The 25,237-nt window shown below is 42.0% G+C and overlaps 1 protein-coding gene across 1 annotated transcript in view; it reads left to right on the top strand.

Moving 5' to 3' along the window:
• The window catches only part of fyco1a (FYVE and coiled-coil domain autophagy adaptor 1a), a 103,746-nt gene that overhangs the window by 19,412 nt on the left and 59,097 nt on the right, over positions 1-25,237 (top strand). The window contains exons 5-10 of the mRNA XM_060937664.1: positions 6,038-6,144; positions 10,751-10,894; positions 11,650-11,743; positions 14,510-16,993; positions 20,546-20,638; positions 24,433-24,551. Of these exons, the coding sequence (XP_060793647.1) occupies positions 6,038-6,144; positions 10,751-10,894; positions 11,650-11,743; positions 14,510-16,993; positions 20,546-20,638; positions 24,433-24,551 (3,041 nt within the window). The remainder of the gene's footprint in view (positions 1-6,037; positions 6,145-10,750; positions 10,895-11,649; positions 11,744-14,509; positions 16,994-20,545; positions 20,639-24,432; positions 24,552-25,237) is intronic.

Here is a 25,237-nt window from a genome sequence, read left to right as displayed (position 1 = left end):
TCGTGATTCATCACTGAAGATAACGTTCATCCAGTCATCCACAGTCCATGATTGCTTCTCTTTAGCCCATTGTAGTCTTGTTCTTTTCTGTTTAGGTGTCAATGATGGTTTTCTTTTAGCTTTCCTAGATGAAAATCCCATTTCCTTTAGGCGATTTCTCACGGTTCGGTCACATACATTGACTCCAGCTTCCTCCCATTTATGCTTCATTTGTTTTGTTGTACTTTTTCGGTTTTCAAGACATATGGCCTTAAGTTTTTTGTCTTGACGCTTTGATGTCTTCCTTGGTCTACCAGTACGCTTGGCTTTAAAAACCTTCCCATGCTGTTTGTACTTGGTCCATATCTTAGATACAGCTGACTGTGAACAGCCCACATCTTTGGCAACCATGCGTGAAGAGTTACCTTCTTTAAGAAGTTTGACAATCCTCTCTTTTGTTTCAAGAGACATCTCTCTTGTTGGAGCCATGATTCTTGCCAATCCACTTGGTCCAGCAGCCCTCCAAGGTGCGATAACTGCACTGTTTCTAACTGCAGACTGACGAGCAGATCTAATCTGAGGCAGGTGTCAATTTAGGGAAAGGAAATTGACTGACTGGGTGAGTCCTTATTTTCTACCTGAAAATTGAGTGATTCCATATTTTTTTCCTCAGAATTGAGTGATTCCATATTTTTTTCCCTGTGCTTGGTCTATAAAAGTAACATTTGCTGACTATCACAATGTATTTTCTTCATTTATTTTAGTGTTTCTGAAGGCCAAGAAGTTGCACTTTGGAATGACTTTATTATTGTACCATGTTTGTGATCTGAGTTTGTTCTACAGAATAAAACGTCTGAATGAGTGCTCATCCAAGACTGGTGATTCCATACTTTTTGCCAGGGGTTGTAGCTGAATGGAATATATCTGATATACCAGGAAAAAAGCCATAATAATAATAATAATAATAATAATAATATTATTATTATTATTATTATTATTATTATTATGGGCGGCACGGTGGTGTAGTGGTTAGCGCTGTCGCCTCACAGCAAGAAGGTCCTGGGTTCGAGCCCCGGGGCCGGCGAGGGCCTTTCTGTGTGGAGTTTGCATGTTCTCCCCGTGTCCGCGTGGGTTTCCTCCGGGTGCTCCGGTTTCCCCCACAGTCCAAAGACATGCAGGTTAGGTTAACCGGTGACTCTAAATTGACCGTAGGTGTGAATGTGAGTGTGAATGGTTGTCTGTGTCTATGTGTCAGCCCTGTGATGACCTGGCGACTTGTCCAGGGTGTACCCCGCCTTTCGCCCGTAGTCAGCTGGGATAGGCTCCAGCTTGCCTGCGACCCTGTAGAAGGATAAAGCGGTTAGAGATAATGAGATGAGATGAGATTATTATTATTATTATACATTCCTTTTGGTGTTGACCATTGTCTTTCTGTTTCCAAATTCTCTCAAAATCTTCCATATTTGACGAAGCAAACCTGGCAGCCATGTTTGTTTACAGATTATTACAATAGCTTGATGGCATGGAGGTTTGGTCATTTTGTCTTGACAACCATGTGATATCGTAAACCATATTCAACGCTCATTCTCCGTTGGGTAGAGTGATGTAATGCACATAGGATATGCGGGTGGCATGGTGGTGTAGTGGTTAGCACTGTCGCCTCACAGCAAGAAGGTCCTGGGTTTGAGCGCAGTGGCCGACGGGGGCCTTTCTGTGTGGAGTTTGCATGTTCTCCCCGTGTCTTTGTGGGTTTCCTCCGGGTGCTCCGGTTTCCCCCACAGTCCAAAGACATGCAGGTTAGGCTAATTGGTGGCTCTAAATTGACCGTAGGTGTGAATGTGAGTGTGAATGGTTGTTTGTCTCTTTGTGTCAGCCCAGTGATGTCCAGGGTGTACCTCACCTCTCGCCCATAGTCAGCTGGGCTAGGCATCAGCTTGCCCACAACCGTGCACAGGATAAGCGGTTACGGATAATGGATGGATAAGCGATATGCAAACAATATTGCATGCTATCAAACCAAATGAATGAAACCTGCTAGAAGGGAATAGAATACATGTTTTTATTCCATCAAAAAAGTGTCCTGTATGTCATAATTCCTGATATTTCACTCTGATGACGTCACGCCCAGTGTTTTCCCGCTGACTAGACATGCATTGTCAAAATGGCGAACCAGTTCAAAATTAAAATTCTTTTGACTGACTTGTGTATTTTTGTGTGTGGATGTGTCCATATAATGTAATATAAAGAACATTAGACTGTGACGCGAAGATATGATGTTTATCTTCTCATGTTCAAAATATTTTACAACTTGAAGATAAACATCATATCTTTGCACAGCCGTGTCATATCATATACATATAGTAAATTGCAATTTATATGTTGTGGAACATCTGCAAAACTAGTTCCTGTTAAACTTGCAATAAAACTATTGTTTCTTCATGTTCTCTTTTAGTTAATAAGATCTTAAAATTACAAATAAGAAACTGTAGCGTGCAAATTCCTGAAGATTTTCATGAGGTGGAAAACCTTCTAACTGTTACAAAGCACTGGCACTAGAGACTCCTTCCAAAAATGACAGAAAACGTCACCATATCAATGATTTTCCTTGTTAAAGAACATGTATTTAATCTGATTATTTGATTCAAATTATGTGCCATGTCCATTATACAAGCTCCTGTGTGAGCTGTTACTAGAAGCAATAACGCATTTGAATGAGTGCATTCACCAGTCAGAATGGAGAATTCCCCAACAACACTGAGGTATAAACACTGTTATTATACATACGGGCCACTTTTTCCATGGAATAAAAACATGTATTCTATTCCCTTCTTGTGGGTTTATTGATGACATGCAATATTGTTATCATATCGCTTATCCTCCAAGTATTACACCACACTCCCCAATGGAGGATAAGCATGCAATATTGTTATAATATTGCACGTTGTCAAGACAACACGACGTCACACTTCAGAGCTCATGCGAATATCCAATGACAGAACATTTCTGCTGCGCAGGCACAGAATAATTTCTTTGTCTGCCAGGAAAGACAGAAGACAAGGCTAATCCAGTGCTACTGCTAGGATTAGCTATGCTATAATTAACCACTGAGTAAATAAGCAAAAAACTTAAACCGAAGATGCGCTGAACACCTGAAAGGCTACCAAAACTTTATATATTATTCACGCATATTTTTAAGAGATAATCAAGTCAAGTTTATTTGTATCGCGCTTTTAACAATAAACATTGTTGCAAAGCAGCTTTACCGAATTTGAACGACTTAAAACATGAGCTAATTTATCCCTAATCTATTCCCAATGAGCAAGCCCGTGGCGACGGTGGCAAGGGAAAAACTCCCTCAGACGACATGAGGAAGAAACCTCGAGAGGAACCAGACTCAAAAGGGAACCCATCCTCATTTGGGCAACAACAGACAGCCTGACTATAATATTAACAGTTTTAACATGAGGACAGTTTCGTTGATGTTATAACTCTTCATTGATGGAAACTTGAGTGCAAAACTGTTCATGATAACTGCAGTCCTAAAGTTAGCAAGACAACTGTAGTCCTCAGCCATAAAAGCATTACTGTAAGAGTCCAGAGCATCCTCCAGGTATAACCCTCAACTGTCCTCATGGGACCGTCTTTCACAGGAGCGGTGCGATAAAACTCCGACCAGACACAGGGCACCAGGATGGACCAAGCAGGTCCGAGGGGCAGAAGAGGCCAGCATCTCAATCCCAGGACCAACATGTAACTCAGAGGGACAGATTGGGGGGGGGGGAGAGAAAGAAAACACATGTTGTTAGGTATGCCCTAAAAATGTCAAGTATTAAATCTGTGTGGTAGGCTCGCAGAGACGAGAGTCTTTACGTCAGGCATAACGCACAACAATGGCATGTTAATATGGTAAAAAATATATCATGACCTGCTCTGGCTGGATGCTTGATTGCTTGATTGGGTGATGGGAGCACACTCCTCAGCAATGATGAGATGCAGATGGGACCCTTAGGGCTGGCCAAGACAATTCAGTTACATTTCACCGGGTCTGGGACATGCGACAGAACGTCTGACGGCCGATTCCCTGCAGGCTACGATAGCCAGTCGAGGTCTCCACCCTCTCCACCAAAAGATTTCCTGTTGACTCCATGTAACTCAGAGGGACAGATTTGGGGTGGGGGAGGGGAGGGAAAGAAAACACAGGTTGTTAGGTATGCCCAATGTCACCTGAATAAGTAGGAGCAGTATACATATTGCACAGAGTACAAGCAGGGACTCCGGCAATTAACTATGACAGCATAACTAAAAGGAGAGAGCCAGAAGGTAACCCAGGCATGAGGGAGCCCCGGGACATAAAGCAGCCAGCCACTACACCGTCAACAAACTCGAGTGAGCAAGCGAGTGGGGACTGACAGCATCCATACATCCCAGTTTACCAAAACCCTCTAGAGCTACACCTTTACCTCATAAACACCATTAACAAAAGGCTTGACTAAACAGATATGTTTTCAGCCTAGACTTAAACACTGAGACTGTGTCTGATTCCCGAACATTACTTGGAAGGCTGTTCCATAACTGTGGGGCTTTGTAAGAAAAGGCTCTGCCCCCTGATGTAGCTTTCACTATATGAGGTACCAGCAGATAGCCTGCACCTTTTGATCTAAGTAGGCGTGGCGGGTCATAGAGGAGCAGAAGTTCACTCAGGTACTGTGGTGCGAGAACATTTAGTGCTTTAAAGGTCAATAGTAGTATTTTATAATCAATACGAAATTTGATTGGGAGCCAATCAACATACCAACGGACATCGAAAAACTGGAAAAGAGACACGTCGGAGATGTAAAACTTCCATGCTAGCGAGTGACTGTGACAATCTGTAAACAAACATGGCCGCAAGGTTTGCTTCGTTAAAAGCAAAAGATTTTGAGAGAATTTTGGTTGCCAGGTCATGCCGTTGTGTATAGTTGTGAATGTGGATTTTAAAAGTAACTAAGTAAATTACACAGGGATAATAATAATAATAATAATAATAATAATATTTGGCTTGACTGTGCTAGCATTGGCCTTTGTTAACATTACACCGGCTAAAGGTAACTGGACTGCCACGCTAACAGCACCAAGTTGCGGGTAAGCTCACATTGGCCTTCGAGAATGCTGATATGAAGCAAGTGTGTGTGTATAATAATATAATAATAATAATAATAATAATAATGGCTTTTTTTCATGGTCTATCAGATATATTCCGTTCAGCTAGCATGATACTGAACTCGTCTTCCATTCGTTCAATATCATGCGAGCTGAATGGAATATACACTACCATTCAAAAGTTTGGGGTCACCCAGACAGTTTTGTGTTTTCCATGAAAAGTCACACTTTTATTTACCACCATAAGTTGTAAAATGAATAGAAAATATAGTCAAGACATGTTTCTGGCCATTTTGAGCATTTAATCGACCCCACAAATGTGATGCTCCAGAAACTCAATCTGCTCAAAGGAAGGTCAGTTTTATAGCTTCTCTAAAGAGCTCAACTGTTTTCAGCTGTGCTAACATGATTGTACAAGGGTTTTCTAATCCTCCATTAGCCTTCTGAGGCAATGAGCAAACACATTGTACCATTAGAACACTGGAGTGAGAGTTGCTGGAAATGGGCCTCTATACACCTATGGAGATATTGCACCAAAAACCAGACATTTGCAGCTAGAATAGTCATTTACCACATTAGCAATGTATAGAGTGGATTTCTGATTAGTTTAAAGTGATCTTCATTGAAAAGAACAGTGCTTTTCTTTCAAAAATAAGGACATTTCAAAGTGACCCCAAACTTTTGAACGGTAGTGTATATGATATACCACTCAAAGCCAGCCAGTGTTATTTAGTTCGTCAAAGGCGTTATGGTTATGCTAGGCAGTTTAGGTCTTTATGTCGAGTGAAATTACACTCGTAGACATGCGACATGTATATTTGAAATGAATAATCTGTACATTTCATTTCAATGTGAAGCACATGCTTTGTGAGGCAGCTTGTACGTGATCGAAACAACACTCTCTGTGTGTCTCTCTCAGCTAAAGACGTCACTGGGAAAAGGCCGAGCGTTTATCCGCTACTCTCTGGTACACCAGCGGTTAGCCGACACCCTTCAGCAGTGCCTCATGAACCAAAGGGTCACCAGGTAAACACGCTCCTATTTCTAAGGGTTCTTTATTTAATGCTGCAGCACTTGTTTGTTCAGTGCGCATACACACTCTTCACATGACTGAGGTGTTTTTTAAAAACCACTGTTCCATGTTCCTGTTAATGATCGTGTTTACACAAGCGATCACTTTCATTGTTTTGCCTTGATAATTTCTCTTCCCATGTCGAGTTGTACTTCTTGAAATTTGTTCTCTGTTTCATCAGTGCTGGAAGCTGCCCTTTTTATGTGTTCATACAATAATGGGGATGTGTGTGTTAGCACGTAAGCAACCGAGTACATGCGTATGGATTGATTTGGAAGTGCGTGTTGTGGTGTATGTAACGTAGTTCATCACATTCATGGCTGCTTCTAGATTAGACTGGTTTTTTATTTAAAGGTCCCATGGCATTAAATTTTCACTTTCTGAGGTCTTTTAACGTTAAAATGAGTTCCTCTGACCTTCTTAAGTCACCCCAGTGGCTAGAAATTTCATAATGTGTAAACCAAACTATGCCCAATATTTGAGAATGGCGCGTCAAAACGGCGCGTTGAGAAGCTCTTCCATTGCCGACGTCAGCAAGGGAGATGATCCCCACGCTCCCCCTCTGGATTCCCACCCACTGTATGGATTGCCCGCCCAGGAGACCATAGAGGACACAACAACATGGCATCACCTAAGCGAGCAAAACATGGAAATTGCGCTGTACATGGATGTGACAACACAGAAAGGAGTCTGTTTTTACTGCCGACGGGAGAGCCCCTGAAGACGCAGTGGCTTAATTTTATTTACTTCAATAATACGCCGTCGAGTCTACCTAAGACGGTGTATGTTTGTCGGAAGCATTTTCCTGAGGAATGTTTCCACAACTTGGGACAGTACAGGGCAGGTTTTGCACATCAACTGTCACTGAAGCCTGGGTCCGTACCAAGCATCCCTGCCACATCAGCCACAAACACCGAACAAGTAAGTGTATAACTGTTAAGTCGTTTTGCTGTGTTTTAAAATCGGTGCGTTAGCCTAGCAATGGCTACATTAGCTGTGCAGCTAACCGCTTCCTGCAGTTAGCCAGGTACTCTGCGCTACAAAACCAAAAAGCATGCAGCATGCTCTGTTAAACTGAGTTTAGTCTGGAAATTGACTGTAACTTATGAGCTTATGTTTTGCCGTGTTTTAAAATCGGTGCGTTAGCCTAGCAATGGCTACATTAGCTGTGCAGCTAACCGCTCCCTGCAGTTAGCCAGGTACTCTGCGCTACAAAACCAAAAAGCATGCAGCTTGCTCTGTTATATCTATATATAGTGCCAATCAAAACAGTTTTTACAAAGACACCCACATTCTTTTTTTTTTAAGTCACTCGTTCATTTTATTTGTTTGTTTGTTCAGTAAAAACCCAAACATTTGTTGAATTTATTTTATTTCCTCGCGTCGCACCTTAATGACGTCAGCGCGCGGTATTTTTCCCTTCGCGGTTTGTTCCTTCTCTCTCGCCATAGTAAGACACCCACATCCGCTTGTTCTGACCCACTGGAGGTAGCGTCACAGTGCTGTTAGCCAATCAGAGGTAACACGTTTACATGTCATGAATATTAATGATAAGACCCGCCCCCACCCTCTACCCTTCCCCGCCTCCTGCTTCTCATTAGTAAAACGACGCACTGGGAAAAGCGCTGAAATGGGGCTTTCTCCCAGGAGGCTATATCTACGTGCCGAGGGTTCATTTCGAGAAAGGCTGCGGATATAACATCCGGAAACCTCCACGAGCCCGTTTAAAGCATCAACAAACCACCATGCCATGGGACCTTTAAAGCTTTATTATTATAATATCAAGCAGACTTGGCTAAAATGGCCGTATTTGACCATTTTTCATTTTATTTCGTATGCCGATGTTCAAGTACTTGCCTATACTGTAAAAAGGTGATTCTCTTTCAGATGTACATGTTCAAATATAAATTTTAGGTTGCGTAACTACTCCAGATCATCAGTGTGGTCAACAGAAATACAGCAAGTAAATGACACACAACCTTTTAAAAATGTTAGAATGTATATACAGTGGGGTCCAAATGTTTGAGACCACATTGAAAAGCTGGGATATATTTTTTTTTTCGTTTAAATTTGGAAATAAACAGAAGGGTTTTAGGGTTTTTTTTGTTTGTTTTTAATTTGGAAATATGGAAATAAAGTAAATGGTCAAGATCATGAATATTTATTTTTCAAGATTCTGCATTGTTTCTAGTTCCCTATTTAAATGTAAGCAAATTTATAGTTTTGACAGTATTAACATCTTTGTACAAAAGGTCACATTTTCCTCATGTCTAATCTCTTCGATTAAAGCATGTTTTGAGACGAGGGATTTGATCTAAAACGGATCATAAAGTTTTGTGCAAACGTGGAGTCCATGCCAGCTTGAGAGCGCGCTGTTTTTAAAGTAAAAAGGCGTTATGGTTAGGTACCAAATACTAAGTACCAAATACTAAAAAACTCTGACGTTCATGTAAATATTTCAAAGTTGTTGTCAATAATATAATTTGTCATAAAAAATTGTTGTATTACGTCAAGTCAAGTTTATTTGTATAGAGCTTTTAACAATAAACATTGTCGCAAAGCAGCTTTACAGAATTTGAACGACTTACAATATGAGCTAACTTTATCCCTAATCTATCCCCAAAGAGCACGCCTGTGGTGATGGCGGCAAGGAAAAACCTCCCTCAGACGACATGAGGGACATTTAAGAATTCAGTCACCAGGAAAGAACAAGCTCCTTCATGCAGTTCTGGCAGATGTATCTGTGCCAGCCTTTATTGCTGGACTTGAAGCCCTTGGCCTCATCTGTTAGCTGGTGACGAGTCCTCTATGGCACTTACTAGAAGACATTAATATATTGGACGTGAATGTTTACGATTCCACACTGCATAGTTTTCTAACCAGTGCCACTGAACATGTTGGTGATTTTCATAACAGGAGAACTAAAGAATGCAGAATAGAAGCGAGTGCTCTGACTTCCTTCACTATCCACAATAGATGTGTCTGAAAACACATGTACTGTTGTTACATCTCTTTAATTATCTCGAAGAAAACTGGCGAATGTGTCTCTTTTTTTTTTTTTAATTACACTGAACAAAAATATAAACGCAGCACCTAAAGATTTTATTTATTTTGTACATCCGATACTGATTTTTTTTCTGCCCACATCAAATGATAGTATAGCATACCAGTAAACATTTTTTGAAAAAAAAAAAAAGTCCCTCTACTCAAGTTCTGAGCAGTGCCCAGACTTGAGATAATCCATGATCCAGTCGGGTGTGACCATTGCAGACAAAAATTTCACTGAGTAATGCATGTCATGACCATCCTTTATGTGGGGCCAATAAAAGGCCACCCTAAAATGACAAAAATGTTCAAATGTCAAGATGCCACAGATGACCAGAATCAACCGGGAACGAGCCATTGGCATGCTGCAGGCTGGAATGTCCATCAGAGCTGTAGGGCGTCAATTGGGGGTGCTATTCCACGATAGTCCGCCTCCGACGACGATTTCAGCAGCATGGCACCACAGACAACATGCCACATGCACGCAGGCCACGTGTCACCATTCCAGCACAAGACCGGCATATCCGTCTGACCCACCTGCGTGATCGGTGCCGGACTGCAACACGGACCGCAGATGAGACCATGGGGAGACACAATCGCAGGGTCAGCAGTCAAACTGTGAGAAACCGACTCAGAGAAGCTGGCCTCCATGCACGTAGACCTCATCGAGGATTGGACCTGACTGCTGGGCAACGACGTTCTCGTCTGGACTGGGCTCGGGCACATAGAAAATGAAAATGAATTTCTATCTGAACATTTGTATTTCATAAAATATGGACCGCTGCGTTTATATTTTTGTTCAGTGTATATACACTCGCTGGCCACTTTATTAGGAATACCCATACACCTGCTGTTTGATGCGGTTCTCTAATCAGCCGATCCCTTGACAGCAGCACAATGTATAAAATCATGCAGATACAAATCAAGAGCTTCAGTTAATGTTCACTGCAAACATCAGAATGGGAAAAATTGTGATCTCTTTTTTTTTTTTTTTTAACTTTCACTGTGGCACTGTGGGTGTTGGTTTGAGCCAGATGGACTGGTTTGAGTATTTCAGAAACTGCTGATCTTTTTGGGTTTTCACACACAACAGTCTCTCGAGTTTACACAGAATGGTGCGAAAACATAAAACACTGAGTGAGCGACAGTTCTGTGGGTGGAAGCGTCTTGTTGGTAAGAGAGCTCAGAGGGAAATGGCCAGATTGGTTCAAGCTGCCAGGAAGGATATAGCAACTCTTTACAACCGTGGTGAGTAGAAAAGCATCTCAGCATGTAACTGCAGAAGACCACGTTGAAAGAAAACCATTCCTGCCAGCCAAGGACAGGAATCTTAGAATCAGAAACAAGTTCCTATTAAAGTGGCCAGTGAGTGTATTATAAAATAATAAAATTTTAAAAAGCTTCCAAGTAATAAAATGAATGTGAAATTGACATAACGCTTGAGGTCACAGGTGAAAGTCTAACTGCTCGAGTCTTCTACACGTAATTGATAACTGATGTGCGTTTAATCCGTAGTGACTGGTATTATTCCCGAAGTCCTTTTCTGAAGTCTCATCTCAATATGGACATTATTAACTCTCTCTATGAGCTCAACGAAGTCCAGTTTGATGTGGCGTCCCGAGGTCACGACCTTGATTCGGCCTGGCCCACTTTTGCAAGGTAAGCACTTTTGCTTATGGCACAGTATGCAATCACATATTAATCTAGCTGGCTTGGGAGAGAAGTGTGAACAAGTGAGTCAGTATGCAAGGGAACGTGTATGTTCCATGAGTGCAAGTGTAGCGTCAGTCCATCCTGTATGCACAACATAAAAAGACAACAAGGTGTGTACACATGTCTGTTACTGTGAAAAGGCACAATTTTACATGAACGAGCTTGAGAATGCTCGGACCAAGACGGCATTTATGTAGAGCCAGTAAAAGTGAATAATTCAGCATCCTTTTTTTTTTTTTCATTTTTTTTGTGTAATTTTTTGGTGTACTCTGTATCCTGGCGGCACGGTGGTGTAGTGGTTAGCACTGTCACCTCACAGCAAGAAGGTCCGGGTTCGAGCCCCGTGGCCGGCGAGGGCCTTTCTGTGTGGAGTTTGCATGTTCTCCCCGTGTCCGTGTGGGTTTCCTCCGGGTGCTCCGGTTTCCCCCACAGTCCAAAGACATGCAGGTTAGGTTAACTGGTGACTCTCTAAATTGACCGTAGGTGTGAATGTGAGTGTGAATGGTTGTCTGTGTCTATGTGTCAGCCCTGTGATGACCTGGCGACTTGTCCAGGGTGTACCCCGCCTTTCGCCCGTAGTCAGCTGGGATAGGCTCCAGCTTGCCTGCGACCCTGTAGAACAGGATAAAGCGGCTAGAGATAATGAGATGAGATGAGACTCTGTATCCCTGCTCATGTTTTTTTTTTTTTTTTTGCCACAGGAGGACTCTGGGCATGACCAACTCTCCAAGCCACTTGTGGAAAGCACCAAGCCGCAGCTCCAGCATTAACAGTCTGGCCAGCTCATACTCTCAGGTGATGAATAATAATAATAATAAAAAAAAAAAGATTATAATTTCCGTATACAGTGATGCTTGAAAGTTTGTGAACCCTTTAGAATTTTCTATATTTCTGCATAAATGTGACCTAAAACATCATCAGATTTTCACACAAGTCCAAAAAGTAGATAAAGAGAACCCAGTTAAACAAATGAGACAAAAATATTATACTTGGTCATTTATTTATTGAGGAAAATGATCCAATATTACATATCTGTGAGTGGCAAAAGTATGTGAACCTCTAGGATTACCAGTTAATTTGTATAGGTACCGGTAATCGTATGGGGCCGAGTAACATTAAGGATTAATTTCACGAGTGATTTCGAGGTTATGAAAATCGCGACTCGGGCAATTTCAAAACTTTGAAATCACGAGTGAAATTGATCCTTAATTTTACGAGGAACCATACGATTACTTGTTTATAATATATAGGGCCAAATTCATACTTCGGAAGCCATTCAAGTTCACAACATTTGTTATTCATGTTTTCTGAACCAATCAGGGCGCAAGACTATCTTGCACGTTTGAATCAGTTTCTAAAGCACCCTTCATCATGACACGGCGAGGCGACACGACACGAGGATTTTGAAAGTGGTTTACAAAATTTTATTGGACCTTCTTTACAAAAGCCATTTTGTTGACAAAATTTGCAAATTTTTGTAACCGTAACCAAGCAGCGAACTAGCCAATAGCATTTCAGAAATATAGCCCCGTGTGAAGGAAAAAAGCCCTCCTTGATTGACCAATCAGAACTGAGTAATTTGGCTCTATGTATTATAACGAGGTGAAATTTGAGTCAGGTGTTTTCAATCAATGGGATGACAATCAGGTGTGAGTGGGGCACCCTGTTTTATTTAAAGAACAGGGCTCTATCAAAGTCTGATCTTCACAACACATGTTTGTGGAAGTGTATCATGGCACGAACAAAGGAGATTTCTGAGGGCCTCAGAAAAAGCATTGTTGATGCTCATCAGGCTGGAAAAGGTTACAAAACCATCTCTAAAGAGTTTGGACTCCACCAATCCACAGTCAGACAGATTGTGTACAAATGGAGGAAATTCAAGACCATTGTTACCCTCCCCAGGAGTGGTCGACCAACAAAGATCACTCCAAAAGCAAGGTGTATAATAGTCGGTGAGGTCACAAAGGACCTCAGGGTAACTTCTAAGCAACTGAAGGCCCCTCTCACATTGGCTAATGTTAATGTTCATGAGTCCACCATCAGGAGAACACTGAACAACAGTGGTGTGCATGGCAGGGTTGCAAGGAGAAAGCCACTGCTCTCCAAAAAGAACATTGCTGCTCGTCTGCAGTTTGCTAAAGATCATGTGGACAAGCCAGAAGGCTATTGGAAAAAATGTTTTGTGGACGGATGAGACCAAAATAGAACTTTTTGGTTTAAATGAGAAGCGTTATGTTTGGAGAAAGGAAAACACTGCATTCCAGCATAAGAACCTTATCCCATCTGTGAAACATGGTGGTGGTAGTATCATGGTTTGGGCCCGTTTTGCTGCATCTGGGCCAGGACGGCTTGCCATCATTGATGGAACAATGAATTCTGAATTATACCAGCGAATTCTAAAGGAAAATGTCAGGACATCTGTCCATGAACTGAATCTCAAGAGAAGGTGGGTCATGCAGCAAGAAAACGACCCTGAGCACACAAGTCGTTCTACCAAAGAATGGTTAAAGAAGAATAAAGTTAATGTTTTGGAATGGCCAAGTCAAAGTCCTGACCTTAATCCAATGGAAATGTTGTGGAAGGACCTGAAGCGAGCAGTTCATGTGAGGAAACCCACGAACATCCCAGAGTTGAAGCTGTTCTGTACGGAGGAATGGGCTAAAATTCCTCCAAGCCGGTGTGCAGGACTGATCAACAGTTTTCAGGGAATGTTTAGTTGCAGTTATTGCTGCACAAGGGGGTCACACCAGATACTGAAAGCAAAGGTTGACATACTTTTGCCACTCACAGATATGTAATATTGGATCATTTTCCTCAATTAATAAATGACTAAGTATAATATTTTTGTCTCATTTGTTTAACTGGGTTCTCTTTATCTGCTTTTAGGACTTGTGTGAAAATCTGATGTTTTAGGTCATATTTATGCAGAAATATAGAAAATTCTAAAGGGTTCACAAACTTTCAAGCACCACTATACATCAGTACTGCATGTTTCCAGTAGATGGCAGGAGTTACCAAACTTTTTCTCATTTTTCTCTGTGGCCAGTGATCCTGGACCTCAAGTAGACCTTTAGGTTTGCATTTACTCATTTGGCTGTTACTTTTTCCAGATTGTTAAAGATGAAATTGAACAGTTTTGGGGTTAACGGTCTTGCCCAATGAATCAACAGTGGCATTTTGGTGGTGCTGGGATTTGAACTCACAACCTTCCCATCAGTAGACCAGCGCCTTAACCACACAGTCGTTCCCAGTAATTAGGTAGTTGATGTGTCCTGGAAATGTCCAGTCAGGGTTACACCAGGACAAGAGTTGGGAACCATTGCCTTTGATGACTTTTGGAAAAAAAAATTAGTATTGGCTGCGCTTGCTGATTTGTTTTTAGCTCGTTGTTTTTTTTGTTTGTTTTTTTTCAGTTGAAATGCTTATAACTTTAGTCAAAGTTTAAATTGAAAGTATAAAAAAAATCTCAAGTAGGTATTCTCTAAGGAAAATTGCAATGCTCGTGCATTGTGTGTCTCACACCAGTATTAACCTTTTTGTTTTCTATCATTGCTGTCTCAGGCCGCAGAGTTTCCCGGCAGTCCTGAGTTTGAACATAGCTTGGTGAATGAATCTGCAGAGCTGTTGTCTGATTCTGCCATCACCACCATGGACGAGCTTCGTCTGGAGCTGGATCAGTCAGAGATGAAACAACAAAAGCTTGTGGAGCATGTTCAGCAGCTTGGCAGCGAGGCCACAGAGCTCCGTGAAGTGGTGGCTGAACTGCAGAAGCAGCTGGACATTTCATTAGCAGCTCAGTCTAACCACCAGGAGCTTCAGCTCAAGCTGGAGGTGCTGGCTGAGAGGGAACGGACTCTAGCCCAAGATCTGGAGGTCCTGAAGGGACACGAGGCTGTTAAAGAGGCCGAAAATCAGGAAATTCAGGGAAAGTTAGCTGCTGCGGAAAGAAAGAATGAGGAGTTGATGGCTAAACTAGACGGGGTGCTTGAGGAAAAAGGGCAGAGGACGGCCAGCCAGTTTGACTCGGCACAAAAGATCCATGAACTCCTGGATGGACTGAAGGAAGCAGAGAAAGGCAGGATAGAAGCACTAGCACAGGGTGAAGAGAAAAGGATGCAGGCTGAACGTCTGGCTGAGGAGCTTCGAATGAAACAGCAAGCCCTGACGGATGGAGAGACTAAAATGGCCACTTTAACAGAGAAGGGTATGAAGCTTATGAAGCAGGCAGAACAACAACGTAATGCCATGGATAAACTCCAGGAGGAGCTGTCAGTGAGGGAGAAGGAAGCAAGCAATCTTCAGAAAGACCTACAAGACCTTCAGCGCTGTCTGGAAGTGATGGAGCAACAGGCTGCGGAAGAGAAGAAAAGGGCATTGGAGGAGAGAGGGGTGCTACAGAAAAAGTTGTGTTCTCTAAAAGATAGCCTCGAAGGACAGGTGCGAAACCTAAAGGCACAACTCAGGGACAAAGAAACTGAACTTATCTCCAGTGTGAAGAAGATCCAGCAACTGGCGGCTGAAGCTGAGAAGACAGCAGGAGAAAAACGGAGTCTGAGTGGGAGTATAGTAAAACTGGAGACAGGCATCAAAGATCAGACCAAGAAGATTGATGAATACAAGGAACAGTGCACCAGTCTCACCGAGCTGAACAACAACCTCCTCCAGACAGTCAAGAAGAACGAGGAGACCAAGAAGGAGCTGATGGAAAGCAAGGCTGTGTTAGAAAATGATCTGGCTGGGTTGAGGGCGTCTGAAAAACAGCTCAGAGGTCAACTTGATGATGCTAAAGTGACAGTGGATGAGAGGGAACAGCGAATGCGTGAGGAGAATCGCAGCCTGGATGAGAAGCTCCAAAAAGCAATCATGCAGGTCAAGGAGTTGGAAAGCATAGTACTCAAACTGGAGCAGGAGAACACCGATCTCAGGAAGGAGCATTTAAAAAGTAAAGATGCTCTCACAGCTGCACAGGCAGAACTACATACATTTACTGGTCAGATCGAGGAGCTGAAGAGTAACCTTGGGGTGGCAAGATGTAACGAGGCAAACCTAACTTTGCAGCTAAAGGAACAACACTCACAGTTAGAGGATAGAGAGAGGCTTTGTGAAGAGCTTCAAGAAAGACTTGATGAACTGGAAGCCCAGGAGGAAGAGCTGGAGACAGGAAAGGCAGAGGCTGAGCGAGCCTTGGAGAAGCAGATGGAGCTGATGGAAAGGTTGGAGGTCCAGAAGAAAGTGGTGGAAAAAGCTCAGATGGAGAGGAGTGCCTGCCATGCAAAGGAAGCCCAGGAGATGGCCTCAAAAGTAGCACTACTGGAGGAGCAGCTGAGCCTGAACGTGAAAGAAGTGTCCAGGCTTCAGGAGGAAGTGGTGGACATGAAGGCCAAACTGCTCTTTTCTGAAGAGGAGAAAGTAAAGATCCAGACGAAGCTGGAAATCACAGAGGCGTCAAGGTTAGAGCTGCAGACTTTGACTGAACAACTTAAAAAGCAAGCTGAGGAGGGGAACCGCAATCACGTCAATGAACTTTTACAGTCCAAGCAGCACATGGAGGACATATCATCTGAGCTAGAATCAGAAAGATCTTTGTTAGCTAAAATATCAGCTGAAGTCACTGCAGCTCAGGAGGACCTAGCTGTACTAAAGAGCCAGAATGAACGACTGGTCATGGAGAACGCAGAGGCCAGAGAAGGACTCCACCGAGCCAACACGGAGATGGCTGAGCTGGGAATGACCATCTGCAAGCTGACGGCAGAACGGGAGGAAGCTGAAGTGCACTGGGCAGCTGAGAACACTCGGATCCATGAGCTGGAGCAGCAGAGTGAGCATGAAGTGGATCGTCTGAATGCCAGCATGGCGGTACTACGTCAGGAGAACGCCAGTCTGCGAGAGGAGCTCCAGCAAACGGAGAAGCTTCCAGAAACTGTCCTGGAGCTGAAGGAGATGCTGGATAAATCTGAGAGCGAGCAAAAAGTGGCACGTGAGGAGACAGCAGCCATAAGGTTTCAGATGAGTACAGAGAATATGGCACACCAAAACCACATGAAGGTAAATAGAAATTCTCAAAGACAAGGGAACTGCATTGGCTATATCTGGATGCGTAAAATGAAGAACCTCAGGCTGTTGGAATTACTGCTAACACCACGAGGTTGATTATTTTCCTATAACTGTATGTCTCCAAGTTATTTCCAGTAGCTCATATGGTGTATCATGAAAATGTCTTCCAATATTGGGATATACAGTACTGTGCGAAAGTCTTAGGCACACTTTATTTTTTTTATTATACCCCCACTCCAAAGGTATACTGGTTTACCTCTGTCCATCTGAAACACCCAGCAACCACAAATCATAGCCACTTGATACTTGGTACCAAACTTCAGCTTGGGGTCCTATACTGTGTGTACCGTTTTCAGGTCTGTCGCACATCGACTTCCTGTTTACCGACTGAATGAATTTACAAAACATATAGTGTGGATTTACAAAATTTTCTTAACATTTTTCTCAGCAACTACAAATCACAACTGCTTGATATTTGGTGCCGAGCTTCAGCTTTTGGGGTTCTATACCATGTGTACCATTTTCAGGTCTGTCCCGCATCGACTTCCTGTTTACCGACTGAATGTATTTGCGAACCATATAGGGTGGATTTTGACACCATTTCAAGAAGCAAAATGCTATTTCAAAACAACAGTTTACCAGGATGCTATTTGAAATCCCTGGGGAGAGACACCGCTCTTTACTTACTTGTTTCAGGGTTAATTATTTGTTGACGTCAACGTTCATAATAAGCGTCCTATTCCTTCGATCGCTTGCATTCTGATATAAGCGAGAGCGGGGGGATACGTAAGTGAGCAGTAGCTCACAGTTGATCTTGTTATTTCCATACAAACTTTGTTATAGATTCCTGTTTTATGACTTCTACATTATCGAGTCAGTACAAAAACATTTTAGAATTCCAAATGTTCGTTTTCCAGCACAAAATTAAGTGTTTGTATCTGAGCAGGATATTACATAATAGAGCACTTTTCAGATTAAAAAAGAAAACATAATGAAGGCTGCTGGGTTTCGGTGCAAAATGAAGATGCGAGTGTGACAGTCAAAGTGTCCAGAAGAACTGGTTCTGTAAGATGCTCAGTAAAACCTACAGCTAATTTCCTTATCAAACTGCATTCATTGTACCTGAGACTACTATTATTTTTTTTTTTAGGGTTCCCCCTGGGTTCTGAAAATATTCTCACTTTTTTCCTTGAAAAATAAAGTCGAATAAGTATTCACGTTTTCTTAGTCTTGATTTTTTTTTTCTTAGTTACCGACTTATCAAAGTGGACTTCATACAGGTTTATACCAACCAAATTGGCACAATTCAAATATTTGTACAGATACAGCGAGGCCTCTCCATTAAGCCTAGGTCACAACCGGACGTACGATTTTTTTGGCCGTGCGATTTTTGGCGTTTCCTAAATCGCTGCTTTTTTTTTGTTCGTGGAGAAAGACGCACGTTGGCCGTAAGTTTGTCTTGCAACCTGAAAAAAACGTAAGCGCCCGTAGAGTTTGTTTGACATAACGAAGAACCTCTGCGGCCGGTCTGCAGCCAGTCTACGGCTCGAAAATCAGCACGTCACACGCGTTTCTTGCGTTTTTTGCACGTAGACCAGCCGTAGGAGCATGTACGGCCGGTTGTGACCGAGGCTTTACATATAAAATTGGGGCTTCACTCCAGCATCTAATAAGAGAGACTTGATTTTTGGCATCATTAAACTTCTTTAGTTTGAGCTTAGTTAAGGTTATTTTAGCAGGAAACTATTCAAAAGAGGTATTAGGGCTCCTTTTACTTCAACACAAAACTTGACTTATAATTGAACAGAGTTGAGAAGAGTCTTGAACCAACCAACAGTGAAGGAATCCGAGTTTCCCGTCGATTAACGAACCGAACACAGAATGACACCACGTTTTTCATCATATGTTAGCCACGGGGACTCGACACGCAATGTTCTCGGAGACATAACTCCCTTCAGTCACTTGCCAGCTGACAGTACTTTCACTTTGGGGGTTATCTTAATTTTTTTTAAACCGACCCCTGTATTACTAGCACTGTCTGATGTGCACGGGGACGGTAGAGGCTCTGAGTTTGCCTCCCCCGTGGCTGTTTCAGCCCTTAAATCATCTTCAGTGCTTGAAGAAGCCTACCCAGAAAAACTTTGTCAGCTTAGACTGTGCCATTGTTCAGTTCATGCAGAGGTAATCGCACCACCAGTCCAGGCCGATTAAGACGCACTGCGATTGGACAAAAGCTTGGCGTTTGGTCATTATGTGTAGTCAATTTTTATTGGTCACAAGTGCGTGCTCATTGTTTACACTCTGGCTTCCCATCATCTCTTCACTGGGGTTGGATTTCAGCAAACGGAGGGATTTGTGGAGCGATTTCTAGAAAAGATGACTTGTGATAATGATAACGATGACCAATCCATTCGTCACTGTGACGACTGCTAGTAATTTTTCTCTTCGTCACTGATGGATTATGTTCGTCATTGATGAGTGTGACGAGCGCCGGCGGGAACCCCTTTTTTTTTTTTTTTTTTAAAGCAAAGGCTGGCGGCATGGTGGTGTAGTGATTAGCGCTGTCGCCTCACAGCAAGAAGGTCCGGGTTCGAGCCCTGTGGCCGGCGAGGGCCTTTCTGTGCGGAGTTTGCATGTTCTCCCCGTGTCCGCGTGGGTTTCCTCCGGGTGCTCCGGTTTCCCCCACAGTCCAAAGACATGCAGGTTAGGTTAACTGGTGACTCTAAATTGAGCGTAGGTGTGAATGTGAGTGTGAATGGTTGTCTGTGTCTATGTGTCAGCCCTGTGATGACCTGGCGACTTGTCCAGGGTGTACCCCACCTTTCGCCCGTAGTCAGCTGGGATAGGCTCCAGCTTGCCAGCTACCCTGTAGAACAGGATAAAGCGGCTACAGATAATGAGACGAGATGAGAAGCAAAGGCTCATCTCGCACCAGATATTGACTTTGTTTCATTTATTATAACTTACTGCTGTTTATAGTTGTTTTTTGGGTTTTTTTTAAATGTTGAAACATTTAATTTCATTATTTTTTAAGCCATTTTTGGTCGACAGCATTTCTTTACATGTGCCTCAGACTTTTGTACCGTCCTGTAGTTTTATCATCTTGCCCACCCCTTGAAGTAAATTGAATAAAAGAAAAGCATTATATCTTTGTTGGCTGATAGATTGAATAAAGCATCCACTTTATTAGGAACACAGTGTACATGTGTGTAGCATGGCGTGGAATTCGCTGCCAGCTTGTTAGGGAGCAGAGGTCAGAGCCCAGGGTCATTCATGGAGCAGAGAAAATTAAGGGTTGAGCAGCAGCACCTTGACGGGGCTGGAGGTTTGATCTCATGACATTCTGATCAGTAGGCCTGAACCTTAACCCCCGAGTCACTAAGTATGTAATAAACTGGTAACTCACATATTTATTCAATGTATATCAGTGGATATTGTGATTTTCCTGGTCAGTGTGCTACCGTTACATGCTTTATGTATACATTATTGTAAAAATTCCTATATTAAAAATGTATTAATATTGCGATTTGTTTTTCTCTTCAGAGCTTAAATGAAGAGATTGAGAGTTTAAAAAGGCAGATGAAATCTGCAAGCGAGAAAACGTCCAGCCTGAAGGTTAAAGTCTCCGAGTTAGAGGTCTGTATATGTCAACTCTGTTCACAAAAAAAAAATCTGTATTATGCTAAAATGAGTTGAGAATGTTTAAAAAGATGCTTGCTCTTTTTCTCAGTTTAACATCTTAGCTTGGTACTGCGTTTTTTGGGGGGAGGAAAAAAAATATAGATAGATTTTTTTTTTTTTTCGCTGTCCGGTTTCCATCAAATCCTGCACTCTGATTGGCTGGCGAGCGGGTCGGTATCCTACGATACAGACCCCGGTTATGGACCTCTGGCGACTCGCTCGTTCACAACAACAACAACAAACACAGTAGCTTTTTTTTGTCAACATTTATCTTTTTTTTGTAAGATTTATTTATAAGATTATCAAAAATCTTGTAAATTTTTTGCCAGCATTTCTCAGGAGAATAGCATTAATTTTACAGCATGGATAGCGATAACGAAAGCGAGTTTTACTACCCTGAGGAAGAAGAAATAAAAGAAAACATTTCAGGAGAAAGCTAAAAACCTCTAACTTGCTAGCGCCGAGCAAAAACATGGCTGAATCCTGAATGACTCAATTTTGTATAAATAGGGGGCTACATAGGCGGCAAAATGTAGTTTTTTTTTCCTGCCATGGAAGTGCACTTGTATACCGAGGAGGAAGCCATTTGCATTACAGCCGTGAATGAGGATTCAAAATGGCGGCTCGGCTCGGTTTTCCCTTTCGGGCGCTCTCATTTTCTGTTAGAATTTAGTAAAGGAAAAAATAAATATATTATTTACCAGCTTAAGGTCGGTCCGTATGGTGAAATACCGTGACCTCGGCCTTGAATACTGACCTCAGCCCAGAGGGCCTCGCTCAGTACTTTCAAGACCTCGATCACGGTATTTCACCATACGGACCTCCCAGCTGGTAAATAACATGTATACGTATTTCTGAGAGGGCCTGCTTGAAGTTATTTAAAAGCAGCAACCATCTTTCATGATCGTATGATCTTGTGGTCTTTAAACTGCAGTGCGACTCTTTGTAATGAATATCCGTTCCTGCTAGGTGATTAATAATACATTCTTCTGGCTAATAAGAAGGACATTAGCCGTGGGCAGTCAGTGTGTGAAGGCCCAGTGACAGGGTGAGATAATGACAAATAGTGGTCATTCTGCAATGACACAGTGTTTGAGCTCAGTATTTGCTTCGAGCTAAATATTTCTCACCATGACTCGGGAGTTTTACTGAGTGAGAAATCGACCTGTCATGCTGTTATAGCGCAGTAATCAATGATGGACCGATGTGATACAGCCACATATGAATAGAAATTGAGCATTTTGAAACAACAACATATCCCAGTGCAGGGCTGTCAACTTTTCAAAATTCCTTGGAGTGAGAGTTTTTTTTGGGGGGGGCCGATGGCAAAATTTTTCCACACACCACGCAGTAAGTAGGAATTTTGTATTCAGTTTGATATTCACTTGTCCCCCTGCATTCTGGTGTTTTGTTTGTGGGTCAACAATGAAGGGGGGAGGTTTTTTTTTGAGATTTTGGATTTAGTAGATGTTCCTGCATTCTGGTGGATTTTTGGAGTGGCCTGTTGTGCCATACCTACATTCTTACACACCCTGACTTGCCAGGCCTTCAGCTTGTGGCCAACAAAAGCACCAAGTTTTGGCTTAAAAGCCCCCACACTAGAAAACTACAGATGACTGCCAATGTTCCTGTAGCCCTATAGACCTGTGTTTCAGATTTAAAGGCAAGTTCATGTTTGAAAATATTTCATCAGCTAAGCCTAAACACCTTCTGAATTGAAACTAAATGTTAAGTTTTTAATAACTGTTGCAAAAATAAGATTGTCCCTCACTGACTATTCATTATGCATTTAAGGGCTTTCCCCACCACTGGGTTCAGCAGAAGATTGGCATGGGGAAAAATATCAACAGCAAAAGAGCAAATAAAATGCTTAAACAGTAAGCAAAATGTGCATGTGGTACAAGAAACATTAAAATGATTAAGTTTGAACAGTATTGAAACAAAAAGCTGAACCTTGGCCATAGGTGGGAATGTGAACACAAAGTTGGGCTTAAACATTTTGGTCATACTTAAATAAGCTATATTAATATATTTCTTATTAATTTATTTCTTATCTATATTTCTTATTAGTAATAGAGCATTCATCAGGGCCTGTTATCTGATAAATATTCTCTACCTGTCTTGCCCTCTTTGAAACCCTGTCTCCTCAGTATATCTCCTCAGTTTTCTGTCTTTTTTTTAATTATTCACAACAAGTTCAAGTTCTTTGATATTACAGGTGACCATGCTTTATTTACTTTAACTGAGCAATTACATACATCATAAATAATTAAAAATAAATACCCTGTAAATAAACAATAGGTATGGTGGCTAATGGCTCTTCTTGCATTTGTAATATTATCTCTTACTTGCTTTATTTTACAACATTTCCAGTATGGCTTCAAATAAAGTCATAAAGTATGATAACGTACAGTAAACAAACTAAAATGCGCCTTAATAAACGTGTGCTAAGGAGGTGCTTTCCCGTGCTGCTTGTTGGGGAAGATAGAGGCTGTGGCATGGCAGTAGGCCTATAATGATTTAGCATGCCTAGTACACAGCTCTAGATATGGCATTAAGTATTCTCACAACACACATAGGCTAAAACGATTCAGAAACTTTATATAAGTTCATAATTACGCCAGTAACGCCACACATTGGCGTGCATATGTACAAACCTGTCTGAGACACCCGTCTTCAACTCGGATACCTTCTTCTCTCTCCTCTTCCTCTAAATTGACGGTAGGCAATTATCCAACGTCCGGCGAGTGCAGCATCATTAGATGCGCCACCTACCATAGGGGAGTGTGTACAGAAGGGAACACCTCTCTGCCTGTTTAGCCGTGCGTAAGGCGTAATTGATCGATCGCAAGTGGTTGGCACGATGCAATGGGTAGCCTAGATCAGATAGATAAACTAGATTTTTTTCTAGCATGAGAAATCGGAGGTATGGCGTGTGGGCGTGTGAAGACAGTCAAATGCGTGTGTCTCACGCTCATTGCGTGAGAGTTGGCAGCCCAGCAGTGTGTTTTATTAGTGTATTATTTTAGTTTTTGCCACAGCGATACAGCAACAACTACAATTGTTTATTGGCTTTTTTTATCCATTTATAGTTGCGCTTAATGTCCTTGCAACTTTCTGTTACCCAAGTGTCGAAACACTTTACTTCTAACTGTTACAAAGCTCTGACACTGGAGACTCCTTTCATAAAGCATTGAACATCACTTTATAGAAAACATGCAACATTTGTGTTGTTTTTATTCTGTTTATGTGGAGCATCCACTGTAGAAGTCGTTATAAAAACAAGCGCATTAATATAAACTTCGAGCTGCTGTAACAGAAAATAAATCAACACCTTCGAGAACAACTCACCACCCGGGTTTGTTGGCACATCAAGATTGTGTAAAACATACTCAGATTTTCAAAAATGATTTGAATTTACCACTTGAACATGTTAAGGTTCCTTTTTTTTTTTCCCATGTGGTAAAATTAATCGCACTTCTAAAGAGGATTTGAAACAATTGCTAAACACTGTTTTTTTTGTTTGTTTTTTTTTTAATTTGCAGAAATGTTACCATGTACTTTTTCCCTGGGTTGTAAATGAGGTTGCGTACATGTAAACATGTATAATTCCTTTGATATCCATCACCATGAGGAACACGTGTTGGAACAGTTAATAAGGAAGTGGACACTTGAGCATACTACCCCCAAGCAGAAACGTTTGCGTGTATAGACAAATGTAGAATGTAGTCTGGTCTGTGTTTGTGCAGGGGGTGAATTCAGAGTGTGCTCGGCTGATGGAGGAGAAAGATTTGCACATTACCAAGGTTGAGAGCCTGATTCGCTGTGGAGAGGATGAAATGGAGCAGCTGAAGGAGAGGGTGACATGGTAACCAACACACACGGCTTCCTGAGCACGAACACATTTTCTCTACCATCCTCTCCTTCCCCAAATCCCACCTCGCATCTTCTCTGACATAATGATGAAGCAGCACAGGGCCGGATGTAGCCTCTTGTGGTTGCTAAGCAAAATATGGTGTGGGAATCCCTCACAGCAGCTCATCAAATTTTGTGCTTCACTAACACAGTGACATGGTGACATGATACTCTCTTATAACAGCAAAACCTTTACAAGTATATATCTTTCACAATCATAAATGTGTTAGCGAGCCAACTGAGGCAAGTCACATCTCCAGTCCTGCATTGTGGTTGCCTGGAAGCGTTACTGCCACGACTTAAAAGTGGTAGCATAATATAATAATGTATAGAAAAGCCTGTTAGCAAGGTAAGTGTGTTAATACAACCGAAGGAAAGTTTCTCATTTAAAGCAAGACTGCCTTTCAGATTTTTCAAGTTTAGGTCATAAAATTTTTTTTCCCTGATACCCAGTTATTTTTGCTTAGTGGACCAAAAGCTACTGAATTCGAATCACAGACTTCCAGTTTTAGTAGGTTTTTTAAATAGAACAATTAATGAATTTAGGGCCATGTGGCCCTAAATTTTGCACTACTTTTTCCTGCTTCACCATGACCCAATACAAGATACTACGTCATGCATGACGTGGTGGGCTTTCCC

This window comes from Neoarius graeffei, chromosome 13 (genome assembly GCF_027579695.1).
Source record: "Neoarius graeffei isolate fNeoGra1 chromosome 13, fNeoGra1.pri, whole genome shotgun sequence".
Lineage (NCBI taxonomy): Eukaryota > Metazoa > Chordata > Actinopteri > Siluriformes > Ariidae > Neoarius > Neoarius graeffei.
This window is presented reverse-complemented; position numbering and strand designations above follow the sequence as displayed.